General features: G+C 40.3%; 1 protein-coding gene across 1 annotated transcript in view; it reads right to left on the bottom strand.

Moving 5' to 3' along the window:
- Window positions 1-22297, bottom strand: part of SFMBT1 (Scm like with four mbt domains 1) — an 80468-nt gene that overhangs the window by 11249 nt on the left and 46922 nt on the right. Inside the window, exons 3-15 of the mRNA XM_040592341.1 lie at window positions 20966-21060; window positions 15857-16097; window positions 15330-15418; window positions 14164-14410; window positions 12880-12977; window positions 11718-11819; window positions 10349-10499; window positions 8444-8526; window positions 6391-6517; window positions 5571-5684; window positions 4107-4149; window positions 2750-2814; window positions 1154-1293 (exon numbers count right to left, since the gene is read on the bottom strand). Coding sequence (XP_040448275.1) covers window positions 1154-1293; window positions 2750-2814; window positions 4107-4149; window positions 5571-5684; window positions 6391-6517; window positions 8444-8526; window positions 10349-10499; window positions 11718-11819; window positions 12880-12977; window positions 14164-14410; window positions 15330-15418; window positions 15857-16097; window positions 20966-21060 — 1595 coding nt within the window. The remainder of the gene's footprint in view (window positions 1-1153; window positions 1294-2749; window positions 2815-4106; window positions 4150-5570; window positions 5685-6390; window positions 6518-8443; window positions 8527-10348; window positions 10500-11717; window positions 11820-12879; window positions 12978-14163; window positions 14411-15329; window positions 15419-15856; window positions 16098-20965; window positions 21061-22297) is intronic.

Raw genomic sequence — 22297 nt, forward strand, 5'->3', positions numbered from 1 at the left:
AACTCACTCTAGGATTCATAAATTGAGCAACAATCATAACTGAAATGAATACAACTGAGCTTATTGGTTGAACTTTTAGCAACACTCAGCATCCGTACATCAGTAGGATCTGCGCACACTTCACGCTTTCAGGCAGTGAAGCGGGTTAAACCTTCCAAATTAAATGAAACTGCCACACAATTTCCCACTTGCTCTTTACTTACAGCTTACATCAGAGTACTGAAATCTGCAGAAAGAATGGGGTACTTTTCCCAATGCAGGAATGGAACTTTTTCAATAATCAGCTTAACTCTTGCCCACTGGACTCATGTTTTACAGCACGTCTGCCAGAAAGTCCTTCCTAAGGTCTCTCCCAGCTATGATATGTGGTAGGGAAGGTAAAAACTCCAGACACGCTGAGCCAATCCTTGCATTTAAAATGACTGTTTCATGAAAGCTCGAGTGTGCGCATATAGTTACACATTGGGAAACTTTCAGCCTCTCAGGTCAGATAATAATCACCACGTGACCTTTTTGAAGCTTTCAGAAAAATAATTATTGCATTGAAGTACCTATACATTTGCTGTGAAACACATTCTGGAGAAGAGGCTCTTTGGCATTAAAGAATGGCCTCTTCTTCCCTCCTCTCCTCCCTCAGTTACATTAGAAAACAAAACCACAATTTCATCTGATCTTTGCAAATCACATCCAACTTAAAAAACACATAGAATTCTTTTTGTTTTCCAGCTACCAAAACCAGTTTGCCATTGCTACTAAGAAAAATCTTTATTTCCTGTTTTAACACCAACAGTGCAAACTGTAAAGGAATTTTGGAATTATCTGAAGCTAATTCTGTTAATTAAAAATGAAGCACTTATTACAGCTATAAAGAGACATCAACTCCTTTGATTATGGTAATTACAGGTTGCTCTGTTTTAATCTAAAATAGGGTTTAGCAGTAGAAGGTTGACTGCAACTCAGATAAACAAGAGGCTTTTACTCTTTCCAGCCATTCATAAACCAGTCCATGATTTATACTTGATTTTATGCACACACACACGCCCTTTACTCGTTATCAGCTTGAATTTATTAACTACCCATCTATAATTAGAGAGACACTCTAGCATTTATGATACACTGCTATATGCAGGTCCACTGTGTACAACCACCTCACCTCTTTCAGAACAAGGACACAGTTCCCAGGTCCCACAGACTGAGGAAGCTCTGCAATCCTGCCTTTGTTAAGGTAAGGCCCTGAGAAGCACCGGTGGTTGAAGTAGATCTTTGGGCAGCAGTACTTTCCATTAATGACCACTGAGAAATGAGAAGGCAAACGTTTAAATCACGTGCTACAACCTCCCCAGGAAAGAATGACTCTTGCAATAAGTAGTATTTTGCCTGCTGTAAAAAAGGAGGGGAAAAAGTCTTGAATTACATGAATTTGGGGTAGCGTGAGTGTCGTATTTGCAATGACAGCATTAATTACTCGATGCTGCAAAATCTTTTCCATACTTCACACGCGTGCTTGCAAACTGTCAAACTACAGGAAATAAAGCTGGCGATGTATCAGAAATGAAACATTTCTTCCTGACTAGTCTGATGTTTCATGGTATTACACCAATGAGAAGAGGCAAGAAGAGGACAATCCCAACTTTCTGGTAGCAGAAGGACTTCCTACACAGTAATCATGGATAGGTTTTCCAGTTAAGTAATTATCTCTCCCCGAAACTTCTGCCACCAAAGAAGTTGGCAAAGCTATTCTCCACTGTTCACCCTAAGCTGCAGCAATCACATTGCTTTACATTTTTAGACTTTTCCCTCAAGCAGCAAGGAAAAGATGCAGCAACTGATGAAGTGACCTTTGATGAAGTGACATCAAGTTTTCTAAATGTATTAAATGGTTCAATACTGCCCAAAATTAATGTATAATATGTATTGCAAGATACTTACGTATAAATACAAAATTGTTTTACCCTAGCAGGCTGTAGTTTTTCTTGACTGAGCAACACTATCACTTAAAGATCTTAAATTCAGTAGTTAATAACTGGCAGATAAATATATGAAGTCAAATTTACATTATGATTCTATTAACAGCCAATTAAAATGCTGAACAAGCAGGAATCACTTCTATAAAGCTTCCATTTGGTGCAGCTTCAGATGTGCATTTCACTGTACAGAGAACAGCAGAAGAGGCAGTTTGTTGCCAAACAGATAGATCTGTACGACTGTTTCACCAGCAGATGTACTTATTCATCATATTCATTCTTGCAACAGTTTAGAAAATTATTAGATTTTGCCATCTGGCACACAAAGCAGTTTACTGTTTGAATTGCTTTTGTTTATCATGATGATGAAGTTATAAAAAACAGACAAACCTGCTTCCCAGAGCTAGAATATAACAACTCAAAGAATCCAGATGCAACGTGCCTGTTATGTTTCTCCCAACATTATTAAGCATATGACAATAAAAAAAATAATCATCTGCATAGCTCACAGTACACATTTGGCTCCACGTATCCTCTGTTAAAAGGGGATGTTCCAGTGTAAAAAAAATCTTATCTCTGGGTTTAACGCACATATCAATTGCAGGACACAAGTAATTGTATGTTTGTTTCATTCTTTTCTGAAGTTCAACAAATCATCAAGGGATGAAAATCTTCAAACCCATTCCTCCTCTTTCCTAACAGAGGAATGTTAAGCAGCTGAACAGTGAGGCTGCTGAATTGTTACGGGACTTTGTCTTTGTTAGCCTGCCCTTTTTGATCAATACCTGAGTCAGAAGAGTTCAGTTCCTGGTTCTTTAGTCCATCATGAACTGTCCTTGAAGACAAAATTCTGAAATGAAAAGAAGAAGGTTGGGAAAAGGGACAGATGGTAAGGATAGTCACCTTTCAGTTACTAAACCCCACCATTACTTTTTTTTTTTCCCCCCCTCTCCAGGTCGTCTTATTAGTCTGCTTTTTCATCTCTCCTGTTTCATAATAATAACATACAAAGACTATCAAATTCAGTTTGGAAAGGACTACTGTACTGCTACAGGTAGCAGCAATCCTTCCTTGCTTGAAATACATGGGCTACTATGCTGATCAAACACATCACACAAAGCTACCAACAATTTACATTTTCTGCCTCCTTTTAACTTCATTTCACATTTCATGGCACAAAGCAGCATACAGTCTTACCTTAAGCATTTTGAAAAAGATGGATTTCAAACAAAATACAACCAAAATGACTCAAGTACTCTGGTAAGAATCCCAATTACAAAACATGGAAGAACAGTCTGCTCAGTATTTTAGGAGCAATGAAAACATTGGCAGGGCTACTGACAGATCTGGTGTTTGTAAAGCGGTAAGAGTCCATAAAACCAACTGTCAGGCATTCTACTGAGCATTTTCAAGCAGGCTCACATGAAAGAGTTTCATATGCGTGACACAGAGTTTATAGATGAATTGTCGATATTGGTAGAATTCTCTTTTTTGGCTAGTCTGAGCCAAATTTAAACCGGGAAGGAACTATTAGAAGTTCATCTACTAAATGACAGCGCTCACACTAAAGCCAAATTTTCTGATCAGCTGTGTAAAAGCACAATTACATATTAAGACAGCCACACTTTCTAAGCATGTTTACATTATAGAAACTGTATTATTTGAGAAGGGAATATACCTTGAAGGGAATCTACTAATTTTCCCTATGAAACACAATTTATAAAAGCCTCAAGCACAAACTTATAAACACAGTCTTAAGATCAAGATAGTTTTTCTTCAATGCACTCCAATACTCACTGATAATGCAATCTTTTAAAATTAAAATATCAACAACTTCAAGCCCAGAACTTCAATGACTCGATCTATTTAATAATTCAGCTGAGTTGCACTAGCAATGTTAAAAAACCATGAGTTTCATGCTTTCCATCTCCTGCTACAGCTATGTAAGAGGTGTCTTTTTCAACATCAACAGGAACTAGCAGCAAGAAGATAAATGGCTTGCGGAATCTCTCAACCCTCAGTACAACAGTCCTGTAAAGCTAAATCTCCCCTAAGACAACATGATTTACCAATCAGAAAAATTAAAAAAAAAAAAGAAAACCAACGCCCAACAAAAAATAAAAGCAAAAACCTGTTACTTACTGTTTCTCTGGTTGAACTACTGCAATTTTTTTCTGCTTGTTTACTGAAAGGAAGAAAATGAAAAAATAAACAGCAAAATATGAGAGGCAAACAAACGAAATGCCTAGTACAATATATACGGTAGACTCATCTCCTCTAAGTTATAGGCCAACAAGGATCTACATGCAAAGTCACTGCACTGTTAGACAGCTGACCCACCTACACTAGAGGCATGCTGCCCCACGTAATTGAACTAAGCCAAAAGGTTTACTTCAACTTTCACTAAAAATTCATCAAATCAGGCGTGCATATCCCTAGTCTTCCAGGAAATCTCACCTTTTGTGCACCTTTGTTTGCATGGTAGCCCTTAAACTAGCTGTAATACCAGCCAAAAAAGGAATTATATCCTTTCCTTTTCAGCACCTTTGGGTGCTGAAACCTAACCAAAGGTTAAGTGCATAGGCCTAACTTGCCACTTCACTGACAGAGTAACTTCAACACTGTTTAACTTTGAAATGGCAAAAATTAGGTGGTAGAAACACATATGACTTAAGCCAATTGCTAGGAAGAAAACATTGTTGTAACTAAGAAAGTCAAGTAGACAGTGGGTCCGCTTCCTAATTCTGGCTTTCACAATTGGGTAATAATATCAAACAAGGTAATGAAACATGTGCCTTTCCAGCAATTTCAGGCCGTCTCCAGTAAACTTCTGAATTTTCTTTGTTTAAAGCATCTTTTCTCTAATTAGGTTCCCTCCACTTCCTCCTCTATCCTTGGCAGCACAGGCATGTCTCAGATTAATTTCTCTGGCTTTGACTTGCAGCAAATGACAGCTCGTTCCAATCTTACAATTTTCTTATCTTTATAAACATTCAGGAAATTCTTCAGTTTCTCCAACTCCCATTTAACTTTATTAAAGAGACCTCACTAACTACTTGAGAGAAAACACTATCTTATGCTACTTACTAGTATGGTTAAAACAGGTAGGATATATACTTTTCAGCATTTTGGCATTAGGGATCATCACCATCTGACCCATTTAGAAAGCTTAGTCCCCTTTATTTCAACTCCAAAATGTATACGCACTCACCACCATTCTGTTACGGCATTGCTTTGACTTGCACAAGTATAAAATCAGAATCAGTCAGACACATGGTGAGAACAGCTCAGACAAAAGTATATGCATAGCATGTGTGTGTGTGTGTACACACAGATATGATTTCTTTATTGTGACTAATGGAACTTTTCCCCGTGCTTGTACAGCATGCAAGGGTCTCAAGCCAACGCTGCCAGTTTTGGAGTTGTTGTATGGATTCCAACTGGACCTAACAGCCAGGGAACAGTTGCACAAGGCATAGATTCTCTGTACATGGTGAATGTTTCCAAATTCAGTGATGCCAGCAGTAATTCTGCAGTCACCTGCTTGTGAAGGTCTTGCCATCTCCATCAACCCAGCTAACCACTGCAAAAGAACAGAACTGATACCTATTGCTTTGCGAGGAGGTCTGAGCTGATATCCATTCGTCTCACACCAACCCGCTGGAAATATATTCATTGATTCCACGCTCACTATACAGTCAGGGACGGGCTTCTTGGAGCCTGTTCAGTTTAGAGAAGCAAAAATTGAAACAACTCATAAAAATAAAACCCCTCATTTGGTTAAAGCTTGCTATATGCTTGCCAGCTAAGCTGCTTTTACTTATGGCATATCTGGAACACAGCATCAATTGTTTATTCATCTCCTTTTATTGACCAGATTCTTTCCTGACCTCATTTGCTTCCTCCTAAAGGCTGGAGATGGGAATTTGCCATCAACAGTTTAGCAGAGATGCACAGTGCATAGTAAGTGCATGCTGATGTACTTCCAATCAAGAAATGGGATTATAATGGAGAATGGCTGCCATAGGCCTCTTCTATCTTAATGAAGAGCCTATCTAGAAGTTTTCTTCCTAGGTCTGGTCAAAGCTTGCTCAGAATGCAAGTCACTCATTTGAAAAAAATCTGACGAGGCCCTTGCTTTCTGAAAGGCACTGATCAGCACTTTGCACAGCGCACGACCCTAGCACTGCCACACTGCAATGCACAAATGCCACTTTTGCCTGGCTTAAGCAAGCACTGCCACCCAGGGCTAAGTGGGAAACAGACAATGCCAAGGGGGGTTTTGCTGTGTTTTTACAGAGACAATGGTTATTTGCTGCCCATACTCCGCACACAGTGAGTGTGCTCCAGGTACAGCTTGAGTTTGGTGATGGTACTACACAAGAATCAATGCAAGTGCTACTCTCCTCTCCCACATGAGGCTTACCCTCCAGCTGAAGCCAGAGGTAGGAGTCTTTCAACTTGGTGACTGTAGCAATGCAAACTTCTTCAGGATCAACTGGGTTCACAGCCTCAAGTTTCATATTCTCTTTAAATCCGTGGTCAGAAGTTAACTAGGAAAAGGGCAGATTACTTCTGTAAAATACCATCTGTATATCCAGTACGTGATATGAATATCCATAAACAGGAACAACACATAAAAGCCTCAGTGTCAGAGTAACATAAATACTCATGCAGTCAGAGAAGATTTCAGATGATTAGCATATTGAATACAAGTAAGATGTATTACAAACTACAAAATATTTAAGTTTAAAAAATGCTCTGTAGACAGACCTAGAAAAGAACATGTTGGTACTCAAAAATAAGGATGCTGAGACTCACTGAAAAGAGTGAGTGCATTCTAAGCAGCCAGGAATTCTCTGCTGCTTGCTATGTAAGTGATAAGTCTGACAAATAGCCTGACCAGGCTCTCTGTTCTATTATGTTAGCTTGGAAATCCACTTTATGTATACAAATAACATTCCTGCCTCATCCAAATGAGTTCTGGCAGACAGCAAAGGAAGCTTTCTTTTCATTTTACATTTTTTTGGATAAGTAGGATTTTACTTTATTCATCAATTTAGTTCACAATTATAAAAAAAAATTCCTAAAACATTAAGAATGGATATTTACCCAGCTCTGAAGCTACTGAATTAAAGATAAGAAGTAACAACCCGACAGAGGACTCTTCCTCCCAGAGCCACTCTGCAACGTAATTACAGGATCAATACATTACAAATTCTGCAACTAGCTTACAGTGATCCACTCTTCTCAGAAAAGGGATAATAAATTCAATGACCTGTTCTAAGATGCCACAGCTTACAAGACAGAACAAGGGCAACAGGAATTCATAGCCAGAAACAACCTCTTCAAAAAAATGGTAATTATTCATTTTAATTTCTTCCCCTAAGCACTGCTATAGCCCAAGTATTGCAAATGGAATTGGAAGGCAGATGTGAATAGCACCCTTTTCTGCTTGACAAGGTATTGTGCTTTGGGAGACAGCAGTACTGTCACTGAACCAACAAAAGCCCAAAATCTAGCAAGTACTTCAGGCACTGATTAATGTAAAATGAGTATTTGGTACTAATTTAAGATGACTTGGTATTGGCTAATACAACGGAATGAATTTTTCAAGCTGAAAGGAGGGAAGATTGAAAGAGTACACCAAGTAAATGAAAATAAGGTGTATTAAAAGGCCCTGTTTCCACAATTACAGGACTGCCAAGGATGCTGTTTTATGACTATTCCATGGACTCTTACACATCTCAATTTCACAAAACAATGATTTATTTTTGATCTGCTTTATCACAACTGAAGCATTTAGTTCACCACTTCCTTATGTAGAAAACGGGCATGCACCTACTTTAGTTCCCATACATTTCTATCATTTTAACTTTCTATTTCCTCGGTTATCACAGGTACAGTGTGAGGGTACTCAAATGCATCCAGTGCAGGGCAACAAAGCTGGTGAAGAGGCTGGAAGGAATGTCCTATGCGGAAGAGCTGAGGACTTTGGGCTTGTCTTGTTTGGAGAAAAGAAGGCTGAGGGGTGACCTTATTGCTCTCTACAGCTTCCTGAGAAGGGCAAGTGGACGGAGGTGCTGAGTTCTTCTCCCTGGGATCCAGTGACAGGGCACATGGCAATGGTTCAAAGCTGCCCCCAGGGAGGTTCAGACTGGGCATCAGGAAACATTTCTTTGCTGAGAGGCTGGTCAAACCCTGTAACAGGCTTCCTAGAGAGGTGGTCAATGCACCAAGCCTGTCAGTATTTAAGAGGCATTTGGACAATGCCCTTAATAATATGCTTTAACTTTTGGGCAGCCCTGAAGAGGTCAGGCAGTTGAACTAGATGATCATTGTAGCTCCCTTCCAACTGAACTAGTCTATTCTCCCTGGAAAGGTAATTTAAGTCAAAAACATGCAAAAGGTTCTTCTCTCTGGATTCAAGAGTGTCATTCACAGAACAGAAGAGAGATTTTTCTGCAAGAGAACCTTACCAAAGGGAAGCAGCTCTGGGGAGCTGCCTCAGCACCGCATTGTTTGAGGTAGTCTGCCCAATCGAAGTCCTGCCCAGGATAACCTAGGTGAAGAAAAAGCAAAGGGGTTACCGTAACAGCATGAGACTAATTTCAAACTGACATGAAGTACCCACCACTGAAATCTGTTTGGGTCGCTCAAGTTTGTCAGCTGACCAGGACTTCACCAAGCCACCGCAGGTCAGCCCACAGCAGGGTTCTCATGTGTTTGAGATACCCTCTTTATTTTCATTGCAGAGGGGCTTTGGGCCCATTTTTTACTTGAAATGGCATCAAACTGAAAGTGACTTTACAGACAGCAACTTTAAGTGTGAATAAAGTACATCTAATAAGCAGACAAGGGCAGCGATTGAAACACGGGGAAGCGTCTGCACCCTTTTCACAGGGTACAAAAGAAATTAAGGAGAAATTTCTGCAAGATTACTTCACTGTTGTCATGCCAGCTCTTAGAGTTGTTTTTTTTTAAACAGAGCACTCAAAATATGCACAATATCAACATACTACTCTCTCCAGAACATGCTAAATACTAAGTCATTAAAGAGAGCAGTTGGACATCCTAAGAGGCTCATCAAGTTTGCTAACAGCTGTAAATCTGCATACATGTTTGAAGGGAAGAGTCTTAACACGGAGTCCATCAGGAGGCAGAGGACCCTTCCAAGAAAAAGACAAAAGTAAATTCTTCTTGGAGAAAATACTTCACTTCCCTGTGATCTAGTAAAAAGCAGATAACTGAAGGGAACTGGGTGCAGAAGTGTGCTGCCATGACAGAGGCTGGCAGTATATTAACAAGGAGACAACTACAGCACTTATGCCAGTAGTACCTTGGAAGCATCCCCCTACATGGGACGCCTGTCACAAAGGCTTAAGAAATGAAAAAAAAAAAATTTAAACCTAATTTAAGAATATAGCATTAACATGACAGTCTAAAAACATGAATTTCAACTACCCCTCACAGAGGGCCTAACCACAAAAGAACCTATTTATTTTTCTCAGTTTTATTAGTGCCAGTAGGGCTCTTGAGACCTCACACAATTCAGAATGCCTGATATTTCCAGGGGGACTATGAGAAGAGAAGCTTAAAACTTTTGTCAGCTCCAGTCACATGCCTAGAAAGCGAGATTTCATCTTTCACATGCAAAATTCTAGGTAATTGCTGTTCAGGCAAAGCCACTCCTTGTACCTTACCCAAGGAAAGGAAGAGACAAACATCCATCCCATGGTCTTTGCTCCCCTGATGTCACAAGCAGCTAAAGCAAAACTTTTAGAATTCTGTGGTGGTGAATAAGAGTACCGAGTCTCTGGTTTTACAATACCACTGACATCTCCATTTTGAGAAAATGAATAAATATTTCATGGCTGAGGATCACTCCCCTATTCCCTTATGTCCTGAAGCAACGTTTCAGCAATCTGCTACCTTGCCTGGTAAGTCCTTCGAAAAAAAATACTTCATTAACTTCTAAGTGATAATCTAAAAATATTATAAAATGTTGGATAACAATGTTCCATTCTGACCAGAAGCAAAAATCCAATGCAAAGACTATAGGCATCTGATATGTTAATTAATGCTGAAATCAACATTGCCTTCAGCCCTGGAACACATACTCCACTTGTTTAAGTGTTCAGGTTTTTATGCATGACCAGCAACGCCAGCCACTGTCATCTTCTCAAATTCAGGCATGTACCCAGGAAACTTCAGATTCACTAACTCAAAGCTCCCGTTCTTCAGATTTTGATCTTTCTTGTTCTTGGCTTGTGCTACTACACATAATTCTTTTGCAAAAGCGTTGGCCTAAACCTACCGCTCTGGGGATTGGCAATCTACTTCCTTCAAAGTGCAGCAAGCATGACAAGCTTGCACAAACATACCTGGTGGGGGACTGAGATGCAAGCCGTTCTTCAGACTCCACTGCACAGGGAAAATACCAGCACTGTTGACATGACAAATGTAAGACTGGCTGGTTGTACGGTCTGGTCTCAAGTCATCAATTTCTATCATGAAATATTTTTCATTGTATACCTGTAGTCAGCAAAAAGAGAACCATGTCGTCTTGTAAGTAGCAGATTCTGTTCTACTGCTCTCTCTCCCCGATTTTGATAACTTTATTAAAGAGTTACACTGTGTGATGGAAACCCTTTACCTTGGAACACTGTAAGCATTTAAAATAAAAATAAAAATTAAAATAAAAAACCCCATAAACCAAAAGACAGAATCTATAGGATTCATAAACCATCAGACTCCTCTGCATTATCTTGAAATAAATAACCATAACAAAAGATAATGTATGAGCACTTCAGAAACAAGGTGATCAAGTGCCATATGGAAATTTCTTATGAAAAACACAGAGAAATTAAAGAGTTTGTGATTCTACTACCATTCCATAATAACAAACAGATTATGTCAACAAGGCTGAACTGTGTCCCATGATGGACCGTCACAAGTAAAACCATTATGCTCCTGAAGTAACCAGGAACAGGGAAAGAAAATATCAAGAAAAGTAAATGATTTTGCTTTGCTTGGAACTAGTCACACCTTTTAGTAACAGGCGAGCACCTTATTTGAAGTAATGATATTTTAGAGTTTAAAAGCGAGAGACCACCAAAATGTAAGATATTATATTGAAAGACTATCTCTTCTAAAGAAAAAGCAACAGTTCCTGGAAAATACATATTAAAAATAATTAAAATATGTCCTGGTTTTTTGTTGTACAGCAAGATTTTGGTTTACTACATCAAAGCAGGGCTCTTTAGAACCTTTCACCTGCTTACTAACACAGGAAGATAGAAGTTGCTCAAAACTTCTTTTGGGGGAGTTTTCGTTTCAGTATTTAAATCCATGTATGGGCCCTTGTTTGAAAATCAGGCCATCTAAACATCAGAGCTTGCACACAGTAATGAAACAACATTTGCAAAAAACAAAACCCCCAAACCTATCTTCAACTGGATATTCAGATTATGAGGGTTATGTTTTAAAAATCTGGGTTTGACAATTTGAAGCATTTCATCTTTTGAGCTTGTATTTTTATGGAACTTCTCCCCTCCATTCAAACCCTATGGTCTCACCACCAGCAGCAAGGATTCTATTTCACAGCAACCTGTCCCCTAAAGCAGACATACAAAATACTTACATTTGAACACTAGTGCAAGATTTTAAGATAATCAGTTATCTTCAGCATTTAAGAACAGAAGTAGCAACCGAATAAAACCTTAGCATGACAAGGTAAAAGAATCCTGGTACCTTGAGAACTGTAGCAGGAGAGATTACAAAAGGAGCCATTGGGTCAACAGCTTCTAACTTCATGCCTTCAGAGAATGAATGCACCCCAATCACAGGTTTATCCTGAAAAATAATCTGTCAGTGTGATTACCTGCTTTTCTCTATCAAAAAGAGAAGTACCTTACGTAATTCAACTGAAGAGGATAACTTGAGTTTTTATTAGTTCACTCTAGGCAATCAACATGTCAGAGTACCACCAACCTCTCTATAATGAGAAGGTCAATTATGTCCTCTGAGACTGACAGTTTCCTGTCAGTTTTAGGAAACTGAGTCCTCAAGTTTTCATCCCCTGACATTCCCCACACAGAAGCAAGGTTTCACAATACAGGGTGGTCTAGTAAGTCAACAGAAATCACCCCCCAGCCCCCGCCCTTTAGCACTCATCATGAGCTACGCAGAAAGAGAACTACAGAGGTCTCCATCTTTAGCCTAACAAAAACCTGCAAAACAATTTTTCCAGAGTTATGTATATCTTGCTCTGTGTATGACCCAACACATTCAAAAGCAACAGCACCTCCTCTTCTAATTTGCTTACGGGTCCAAAAGAAGCTGAGAAAAATTAACTAAGAACTTAAAGGACTAAATTTACAATCCTACTTCTCAAACCCCATGAAGATTCATTTTTTTTAATTTCAATCCAAATATATTTAAATTCAGGCTCATTAGTAACATTTGCTAATACTCAGGACATGTTATATACCACTTGTGACTGTATCAGTTACAGATTAAATGTTACACATGTTAAACTTTTCAATGTACTCACACAATGAGAGACTGTAGTAACCCTGCACTCCTCTAGGACAGTAATCCCCCAGACCAGCTGGTGCACAACTGGAGATGTTATTATAAAAGGATCAGAACCAGGGATTTTTCCTAGTATGGCAACTAATGGCTCACATACTTGCGATGTGTGCGTTGTTTAACTTAACAAGAATTGCACAATAGTATGCTAATTTTTTTATTACTCTTACTTTTTTAAACTAGAGAAAGGAAGAAAAATTAAAAACACCAAAACAGAACAGGGATAGAATTTTGAGTTAACAGTGACTGAATTCCCTGAATCATTTCTTAGCCTTTTCATGGTATCATCCAAAGCATTAAACTACACATATTGTGTCTTTACCTTAAAGAGATCTGTAGGAACTGATGACTCCTCTTCTTCCTCTTTCACCTTCTTTAGGATCTCTTGCCAATCTGCTTCACTCTTCAAGGACCTAATGGCTTAAGTAAACAGAAAGGAAACCAGTGAAAGAAGTCATCTTCCTTCCTCTTTTCCTTCAGAACACTTAGCAGTAAAGCCAAAAGTGTTACCTGTGATCCTCCAACTGCTAAATTCATGTCTGTTCAGAACTGCACTAATACCTGCCCTCTTAAAAACTCCTGTTTTCTTTGACGTTTGGATGTGTTACAAAAATGGACTGAAGTCAAGCAACACTGTATCACTCATACTCTGCCCAGTCTACTTCTTCTGAGAAAACAGAGATCGCATCAACACCAAGGAAAACTTCTGGAGAAATGTAAGACCAGTAAAAATATCCCCAGCTGTGTAATGCTAGTTTGTTTTAAGCTTAAGCAAGCAGAAAGTTCAAGAAACGTTCCCAGTTGTGCAAGTTACTCTTTTAGCATCTATAATTGCTGACCACACACCTCTCTTCTATCAGAGGAACTACTTGTACCAGTGCCATCACACACAAGGGATCCCTGTGAGTATATCAAAGCTCTTACATAGACATAAAAAGGAAACAAACCCACTAGCTAACTAACATTTTTAAAAGACACTATTCACTTAAATAGCACTGTGGAATCCATCCATCCAGTTTCTGTCAGCGATTTGGCATCTCCCTGATCACAATCCTGATTTCAGCAGAGATTGGTCAAGCACTAGAAAAGACAGCATGCTCAGCCATTTCAACAGAAATTGGTTTGGTTTCCTCAGCACAGTTTCTTCGTGCCATAAGGGGAAAACATTATAAAAACCCCAACACCAACCCACAACAAAAACAACTGTTCTTGTTAGAACAATTGTTTATGCCTTAATTAGCCTAGTAGACTTGGAGTCACAACTGCAAAAGCTCCTGTTGAGCACTACTTCAAGACCAGGTGACTCTTCCCCCTGCCAGGAATATAAACCTACTGAAAATAACCATGAAGGCAACCCCTTCCTGAGTTCCTCCCTTTCCACAAACAGGCAAAACCATTTAGCAGCTTTTGAAAGAGCGGGTGTAAATTCTTGTAGGACTATTTACTGGTGTTTTCACTTAAATTCTGTTAGATACAATATTAGTCGGATCACACACCTATTATGTGACCCACTGTATGCATCCAGAAGGCAGATTTAGAGCACTAAAGCAGCAGCAGTATTCTCTAGCCTCTGATGGCCGTATAAAAGATAGATGTTTTGAGGTACCTAAAGGTGGTTGCAGGCTATATCCATGCTGAGCTGCCCATCCCACTTGATGAAGGAAAGGGTCCAAGTAGAACAGCCATTGGTCAAACTTGTCAGAATCCTCCAGCCCTTCATATCGCAATTTCAGTCGCCCACCAACATTTTCTACCACATTGACTATCCAGGCTTCCAGGGAATCCCGGATGTTCTGCAGTTCTAGTCGGGAGCCTGGTGCAATGAGATCCAATGGATTTTTTCCCCTGTGAAGCTACAAAACACAAATTATTCTGTACAACAGAACAAACCAAATCCAATACTTATTTATACACACTCTTTTTGCATAAATAAAGTATGAACACAGAAGTAAAGAAATACAGGTCCCTTACTAACACAAGACAACGGAAACGACAATGTTTAGAATCACTGGTGCTTGCATCAGAGCTTCTGCACTGCCTGTAGATACAGTCACACATGTCATTTAATTTAAGTCCTCATCTTGACTTTCAGAAGCATTATCACTTACATATTCAAGGTTTGAAGGAAGCATGAATAATCTCTTTCTAAAACTGTGTCATCTAGCATACAAAGATGACTAGACAGAAAACATACAAAGATAAAAATGTTAGCTGTAAAGACAATGTCAATGGCATTTAAAAACCATAATGTTCTGTACTTAACAACCAGACGCTAATATGAGGTGCAAATATTGTTTTAACTGCAGAGGAGGGGATAAAAAAATTGGCTCTTCACTAGCAAAGATGTGAGATTTAAATGAAACAATAACCTAACCATTAGCTATAAAGAAAAGAAAAAAGTGAAAGAAATCCACTGAGAAAGAGGACAACATGAAAGCTAGATAAAGAAAGGATTATTTCCTTAGAGCAGGATGAAGGAGAAGCAGAACAGGAGGAAGACTGAAACCTAAGGGAGTTTGAAAAAGGTTTTTCTTTTGATAGGATTAATGAGGAGCCCAAACCTGCAGTGACAGATATGCTTCAGGACAGCACTATCAAAATTAAATACTGTAAATAGGAAACACTAGAGTGTAGAACTTCAAGGTCAGCAGCATACCACAATGCTCCCTAAACTTAAAAAAGGAACTGAACTGACAATCTGAAGAGGGTTTCCTTAATGACAGAGAGGAAAATCAAGACAAAACCCAAGACGCAGCACAGAGCAGCACTTACCCCCTCCAGCAGGTTAGCAGGAGCGCTGCATGCTCCTTTCAGTGCTCGGTGAAGGAATTCCTCCTGGTCAGGTATCTTGTCCTTGATACCTAAGTGAAAAGCGAGGAAGAAAGACTGTGATTCTTCCTGCCAGTTAAAGATTATTCAGACAACAAGACATTACTCTTGTGCTGCCTAATCGACAAGAATCTGCCGGACTTGCCAGTAACGTCTTGAAAGAAGAAAAAAAACAACAAAGTCTTTAAAGGAAATGACAAAGCAGTAGAATTTGGTGGGCGATGATTAAGATAACCACAAGCCTCTGTAAAAATACATCCAGTTTTTAGATTAATCTAAGTCCTCTCCGGTAAAAGAGAAATCTCCTACTGTAAGTCATAGAATTTCAGAAAAACATGGCAGACAACCTCAATTTATGACAGCAACACCACCTGCACATAACAGCAATTACGAAGACTACCTGTCAGGCTTACAAAGGACAAACCCATACTTTTTAAGGTACTCCCCACTTCTGCATGTAGAGCCAATACCTTCAGGCACTTTGAGAATCTTCTTGTTCTGCTCACACCAGCCGATGGGGTGCAAATCGGCTGTCATGATATCACACCAAAAGTCAGCCTTGCGGTCTTCCCCATAACCATCATAGCGCAACAGGAGCAGCTGCCCACAGGTAGTAATGATGGTGGCTACCCAGTAGGTGTTTTGGTCAGACTTGACAGCAACTTCTAGCTTCATACCAGGGGCAAAACCATTCTGCAAACTTGTATCCACCTGAAGAGGAAGAAGATTGTCACATTTCAGTACCACCCAGGAACAACAGGGAGAACAATTTAGACATGTTCATTAGCAAAAAACTTCAAGCCAAATGCCATCCAGTCTCTTCAGAGAAACAACTTCATCACATTGTGTGACCCAAATCGGAACGCACACAGAATCATCATTAATGAAATCTCCTTTGCATTTCAGAGTACCTTTTCAACCTTAATCAATACCTTGCAATTCATCTTCCTGCCCTGGACAATAACTCAGCCATCACTGAAAAGCTTTCCAACTCACAGCTGGGCTGTCAAGCAGGGCAAAACTAAAGGTCAAACGCAGCAACACAATTTGACTTTCTCTCTCTTTCAAACTCTTTGGACAAAGAGCCTGTTTAAAGTACACAGGCATGGTTTACATAGCGACATCACCGTCTCTTCTGCCGTGGTCATTTAAGAAGTCACAAATCTGCACAAATTGCAGAATAAGGATTTTTAATGTCTCTGTCCAATAACCAAAGTAATTCTGTAAGCAGCATTGTTACATCAACTGCATGGAAGATGAACAATATGAGTTCTTCAGTGAACTCGTGCTTTGACAGCAATAAAGCACTGTGTGTGCTCTGTGTGTGCGTTACGTGCAGTGAGGACCTGACTGAACAGTGCTCAGATACTTAAAAAGAGAAGGTAAAACATTAAGTTTCTCATATCCCTAACTTCTCCTAGCTCAAACACTCCTGAAAGAGCAGGTCCCTGTTCTGCTCTCACTACAGTATGTTTCTGATTTATGCTTAATTCCATGGGTTCAGTCTTAATTAAAAATCTAACGTGTCAGTCTCCTGTTCTCAGCTGAATGTAACCGGTGTTTTCTTTCTTAAGTGGTCCCAAGTTCCATTTCCTCTTTGAATCAACTGCAAGAAAAGCTTTTAGTATAATGCAGATGCAGTAGGTATTTTCTGGGTTATTTATTACCAGTTCTGCGCTGATGGTTCAGTAACTGCCATAGCTATTATAGTCTCATCAGCCATCACATACTGGTCTGCTAAAAATAAAACTAAAAGAACCACATGAGAAAGAAAAGCATATGCCTCTTAACTGTTCAAATCCTTTAGGTTAATACCCTTCACTTAAAAAAACCGTTCTTCAAAACAAAATCAGAAGGACCCAACACCTGCAGGTGTTTTGAAGTGGTATTGCAGAAGTTACTTCTTCAAAAAGATTGTTGTCTTGCTGAAGAGGTATTACTAAAGACTTCATATTCAGATTCCCGAGAGAAAAGCCATGAACTTGACACAAAGTCTGAGGAACTGGGAAATCTGTGCAGCTCGCTCTACCCAAACTTTCAGCAAAGCCTCACGGTGGAGAGCTGCATTCAACTAACCCAACAGCAACAGACAGAGCTTTCCCTGAAGTCAGGTGCGTTTTTTTGTCATTTATGTTCCTTGGTGAATACAGCGGAGACCAAGAAGTTAGCACCCTCTCCTGGCAGCTGGGCAAGACGACACGACGAAGTGGCTTAAAGCAAAGAACTTTGTTTCTTTGGGGGGCTGAGTGAGCGGACTGGCTAGCAGCAGATGCTGTGGAAGCTCTGAGAGTATTTTCTCTGGAGCAGTGGGTCTGAGAGCAGCAGCTTCCTGCTACGCACCCGGCCAGGTGAGATGGCCACAAGCAGTTAGTGGCAGCACTGCCCAGGCAGCTCCGACCCCCAGCCCTCCTTCCCATCAGGTACCATCTCCCCCTTCCTTGGGCCACGTCACTGGCCAGACCTGGGGACCTGACTCGGCCCAGGAGATAATCATAAAGAACGGACAAAAGGTATTAAGAGCATGCAAGAACACACAACAAACACATACGTTCAGATGATGTTGAACGCTAACTTATTTTTGATAAATATTTACACACATATATGTGGCAGAAAGGAATTAAAAATATTCAACATTTCTAGAGAAAGTGTATTTCAACTAAGGGAGGATGACAACATCGGCATCCAATGCAATTTTTTGGTAAACTCTTTTTCCTGCTACACTGTAAGCAAAACAGTCACTTTGATTTCAATATTATTTAACTTTTAAAGTGCAAACAGATTAAACATTAGAACACACTTAGTTTGAGGAAGTGGCTTACATTTTTCCAATGCATCTTGCTCACAGTAAGAGCAAAATTTTCAGAATTAATATAAGCACACAAACATAAAGAAGTCCCCTCTCCCATCAGCATGTCTAGTTCTTTGCTAACACAGGCTGCGTAATCATGTATTACAGTTTCTTAACCTGATCAGGTACTCTCCTACAACATGGGTTAGGTATTTCTCACCCACCACTCACAATGGGAAGCTGGTCATAGTCTCATTACTCCCAATATTTAAAAAGAACAAAACAAAAACCTTAAGCTCCCATCTAAAATTTATGTATATTAATTTATTTACACATGTTCATTTGCTCTTGCGCCAACATTATTCTTCAGCTTTGTTTTTTCCACTCTTTTTTTCAAAAGTGCAGAAGTAGTTCCCTCTTGGCTCTCCTGACGGTAGCTTATAAAATTATATCGTTCTTCAAGTCAAGCAACTAGCGCCACAGAGATTCTAGCTGGAGGGACCACCAGTCACTAGCGCAGATGTCAGTGCCTGCACGCTCTCCACTGAAAAAATCTCTCACCTGGCGTATCCTGGAATCACACTCACATTTTTGTAGGGCTGTCACATAGACAGGCTGTCACTATCCACTGGGAGGCAGTGAGGTTCTCCTCCTCCTGCACCTTTTCCAGCCCATGGCCTTCTAACGGACAGCAGAAATCCTGATCACGTGACCAGACACTACTGAATTTCTATGAGCAGCAACATCTAGGTGATGTGATGCTGCTGTAAATAAGCTTCTCTCTCAGCTTTTCAATTCGGCATCAGCATTAACTTCCCAAAATTTTATGCCAAGCTTAATACAAAGAGGACATCAAAACTGGCCTCCAGACAAATTCTAAGGGAATCCAGCTAGCAAAATGCCTGACAGTTTTTTGAACATGCAGTCATCTGTTTCCACGCTCACCCACACCCCCCCCGCCCAGCACTGCAGGCACCCCGAGCCCCCAGGCTGGGTGCCTGTGCCAGGGTGTGGAGCGTGGCCAGCCGAGCTGTCACACCACCCACGAGGGCACCCAGCGCAGCAGGAGCGGACCGGGTGATGCAGTCCACGACGTCACCCAGCGCAGCAGGAGCGGACCGGGTGATGCAGTGAGGCTTTGCCCACACCTGCCTGCCGAAGCACTCTCCACAACGATGTTACTGGCACCAGCAAAACTGCATTATGTTCTACACACGTAGTGAATAACAACAATAAAAAATGTGGGGTATTTTTAAACCTAACTATTTTTACCGACCACAGCCACAGCAATCAGACCTCTTGTTTGACATAGCTGAGCTGGCACAGAGTACAGCGCAGGGGTAACGGTCTCATTCGAAGTGTTTCTCCTGCCGCTTAACAAAATAGAGCTGCAACGTTAATTCAGTTAGCCACTGCTGTAAAGCTGGCATTACAATTAGTTTTTATAACGTCCAAGCTATGATAGCAAGCTTCTTTAACAGAGATCAAGTAAGGTAAACCACACCAGAGGAGCAGACAGGCCAGTCCTCACGCTACTGCAAAATGCCATTGCTCTGATTCCATACTGCTCCCTCAACGTGGGCTGCACAGTCACTGTCACTCTAAGTAAGCGTGCTCTTGCTACTGCCTTAGTACATTAAGGAAAAATAAAGCAAGCATAGTCCTCTCTCCTGCTGAAATGAGATACCTGAATGTTTATTTTGAACAAAAAGCTTACAATTACACCCCACTGTATGGAAGAGCCTCTGCAAAGTCTACATTCACTGTGCATCTTTACTACCAATTCCCATATTTTAATATATTTTTTAATGTTTTGCACTTCTGCAGGTTATCTTTGGACTCAAAATACTTTGTGATGCTTCACAAACAGACCTTAGTCTGTCTTTCTGCTGATTTAAGTCTCCTGTACTGAAAGTGGTGATACTGGACCTGAAAGCCTGAGCACCACAGAGTGCTTTCCAAGCACTGTGCCATGCACAAGCCATTACTCTCACTGCCATGGTAAAAGACCCACAACCAGTCTTTGAAAGACCAATTAATAGTAACTTTAATAGAAGCTGGGTAAGGATACAGGCTGGCAGTCTGGAAGGTGCTTCAGTTGTCGGAAAAAATCCAAGAGGTTTGGAAACCAGCACTATACTGCTCACCCTCACTGATGACCCAGTACAAGCAGGCAGACTTCACATTCAGATCTCACCCAATGGAACAGTGTGCTCCAGGGTTTTACCAACAAACATTTGATTAAAGATATCCAAGGGCGAAGACAAGAGCTTATCAAGACTTGATTCTATACATTAAGCCTGTGATCGACAATTATCCTAATCAGTTTTCTAACTACTACAGTCAACTGTTTGGCAGAGCTATTATTTTCTCCTTGGCCATCTTGAGAGCCACCATTAAAACCTTCTTTGAGAGCACATTTGAATTCTGCTGTTCAAGAACTATGCCACCAACTTTCTGAAGGTAGCTCCTCCATAGCAGTTGTCCAGCAGCAATCACCAAAAGAAGAAATAGACTGGTCAGTTTGGGCTTCATGAGAAAAATCAAGCTTATTTTCTGGTGCAGAAAAGACTAGGAGCCCCTCAACTTTCAGTACTTGCGAATGGGATTACCCTGTGCTACATACAGAGAGGAAGATGAGTGAAATTCCTCATTTCTCTTTAGGAAACGTGATTCTAGTTAGTCTTCCAGATTTGAGAGCATCAACTCATTCAAAGAAACCTTAAACATTCAGTGTATCAAAAAAACCCAACATGGGAGATGGTAAGTAAACACACACTCCCCTACTCACATGTTTAAAAGATCCATGGGGGGCTGCAGTTGCTCCTGTGTCTTCTAGATACTCATCCCAATTGAATTCCATTTCTTCCACACTGGAACCAGCATCTGGAAGAAAAGCCAAACACTTTCTATTTAGCAACCTCTTGGCTTAAATTTTAGGCTACTAAGAACTACAGCAAAACCTGCCTCAGTTCCCAATGACTGAGTACACAAGTGTGCAGTGAATTTCAGTTACGTGTTTCAACACACAGACAATGCTATTTAGCCTTTCTTTGTATGTGAAGAAGACCTTTAGTTGGATCTGATCTGGAGAAGGGTGAGATCCTGAGGATTTTGGTTAAGCACAAGTTATTTACAATTTGTGAGAGGAGAACATAGGCAGAAGAATTCTGTATTTGTATCAATAAGAGACTCAATCTGGTGCACTAGACCATCAGTGTACCAAATTAAACACCATCCAGGAAACAGTAATACCAATCATAAGAGGTTTTAAAAGAAAGACTAAAAATAAATACTGAAATATGGCTCTCTTCTTTTTTAAGTTGCATAGTATTTATGTAGGTGTTATAAAACACCAAAAACACAGAAACGGATTCAGGGTAGTTCTAAAGAAAAAAGCTCAAGACACAGCTGAAATCCCCCAGCCCCGGTGTCCCCTTCAGTTCTTGGCTCACTGCCCCGCTCCTTCCCTATTCCCATTTTCTCCAACACCTAACCTGCTCTGCTGAAAATACGCTACAACAAACACAGATTGGATTTCAGGTCCCCTATTTAGTTCAGCATGCAGCCACGTTGTATGTTTTCTACAGGCAGAGCGTGACATGACCAGGGAGGGTCCCACCTCACGTAAACAGTATTTTTAACCTCAACACACAAACTACAGCTTCAGGTTCGGCTGCACAACGGGATGGCAGTGACATGACATAAAAGTAAAACTTTTCATTTTCACTTTCAGACTGGTTCTACCGTCTGCGCCACTGTTGTCTTTATGAATGAACACCGGAGATTTCCATCTCTCAGTGCAGGAAACCTGATACGTTGTTTATATTTAAAAACAGAAATCTCTGTGTATCGCAAGCATGGGGAGAGCTCGGCAAATGTTACAGGACACCAGCATTTCCTACACACTCAGCCTTTCTTAGGACAGGCGGTAACTGCTGTTTCAAGGAGTAGTACCTTATGTAGGAAACATTACATGTCCAAAGAAACCAGTGAAGTACTATTACATGCCCTTATCAGACCCGTGGACATGCTGACAACCTGCTAAGTATGCTCCACAACGGTTCTTAGTCCTCAAATAGAGAGGGGCAAATATTTGCCAAAAAGTCTGAGCTACGTTAAA

Source organism: Falco naumanni, chromosome 4 (assembly GCF_017639655.2).
Source record: "Falco naumanni isolate bFalNau1 chromosome 4, bFalNau1.pat, whole genome shotgun sequence".
Taxonomy (NCBI): domain Eukaryota; kingdom Metazoa; phylum Chordata; class Aves; order Falconiformes; family Falconidae; genus Falco; species Falco naumanni.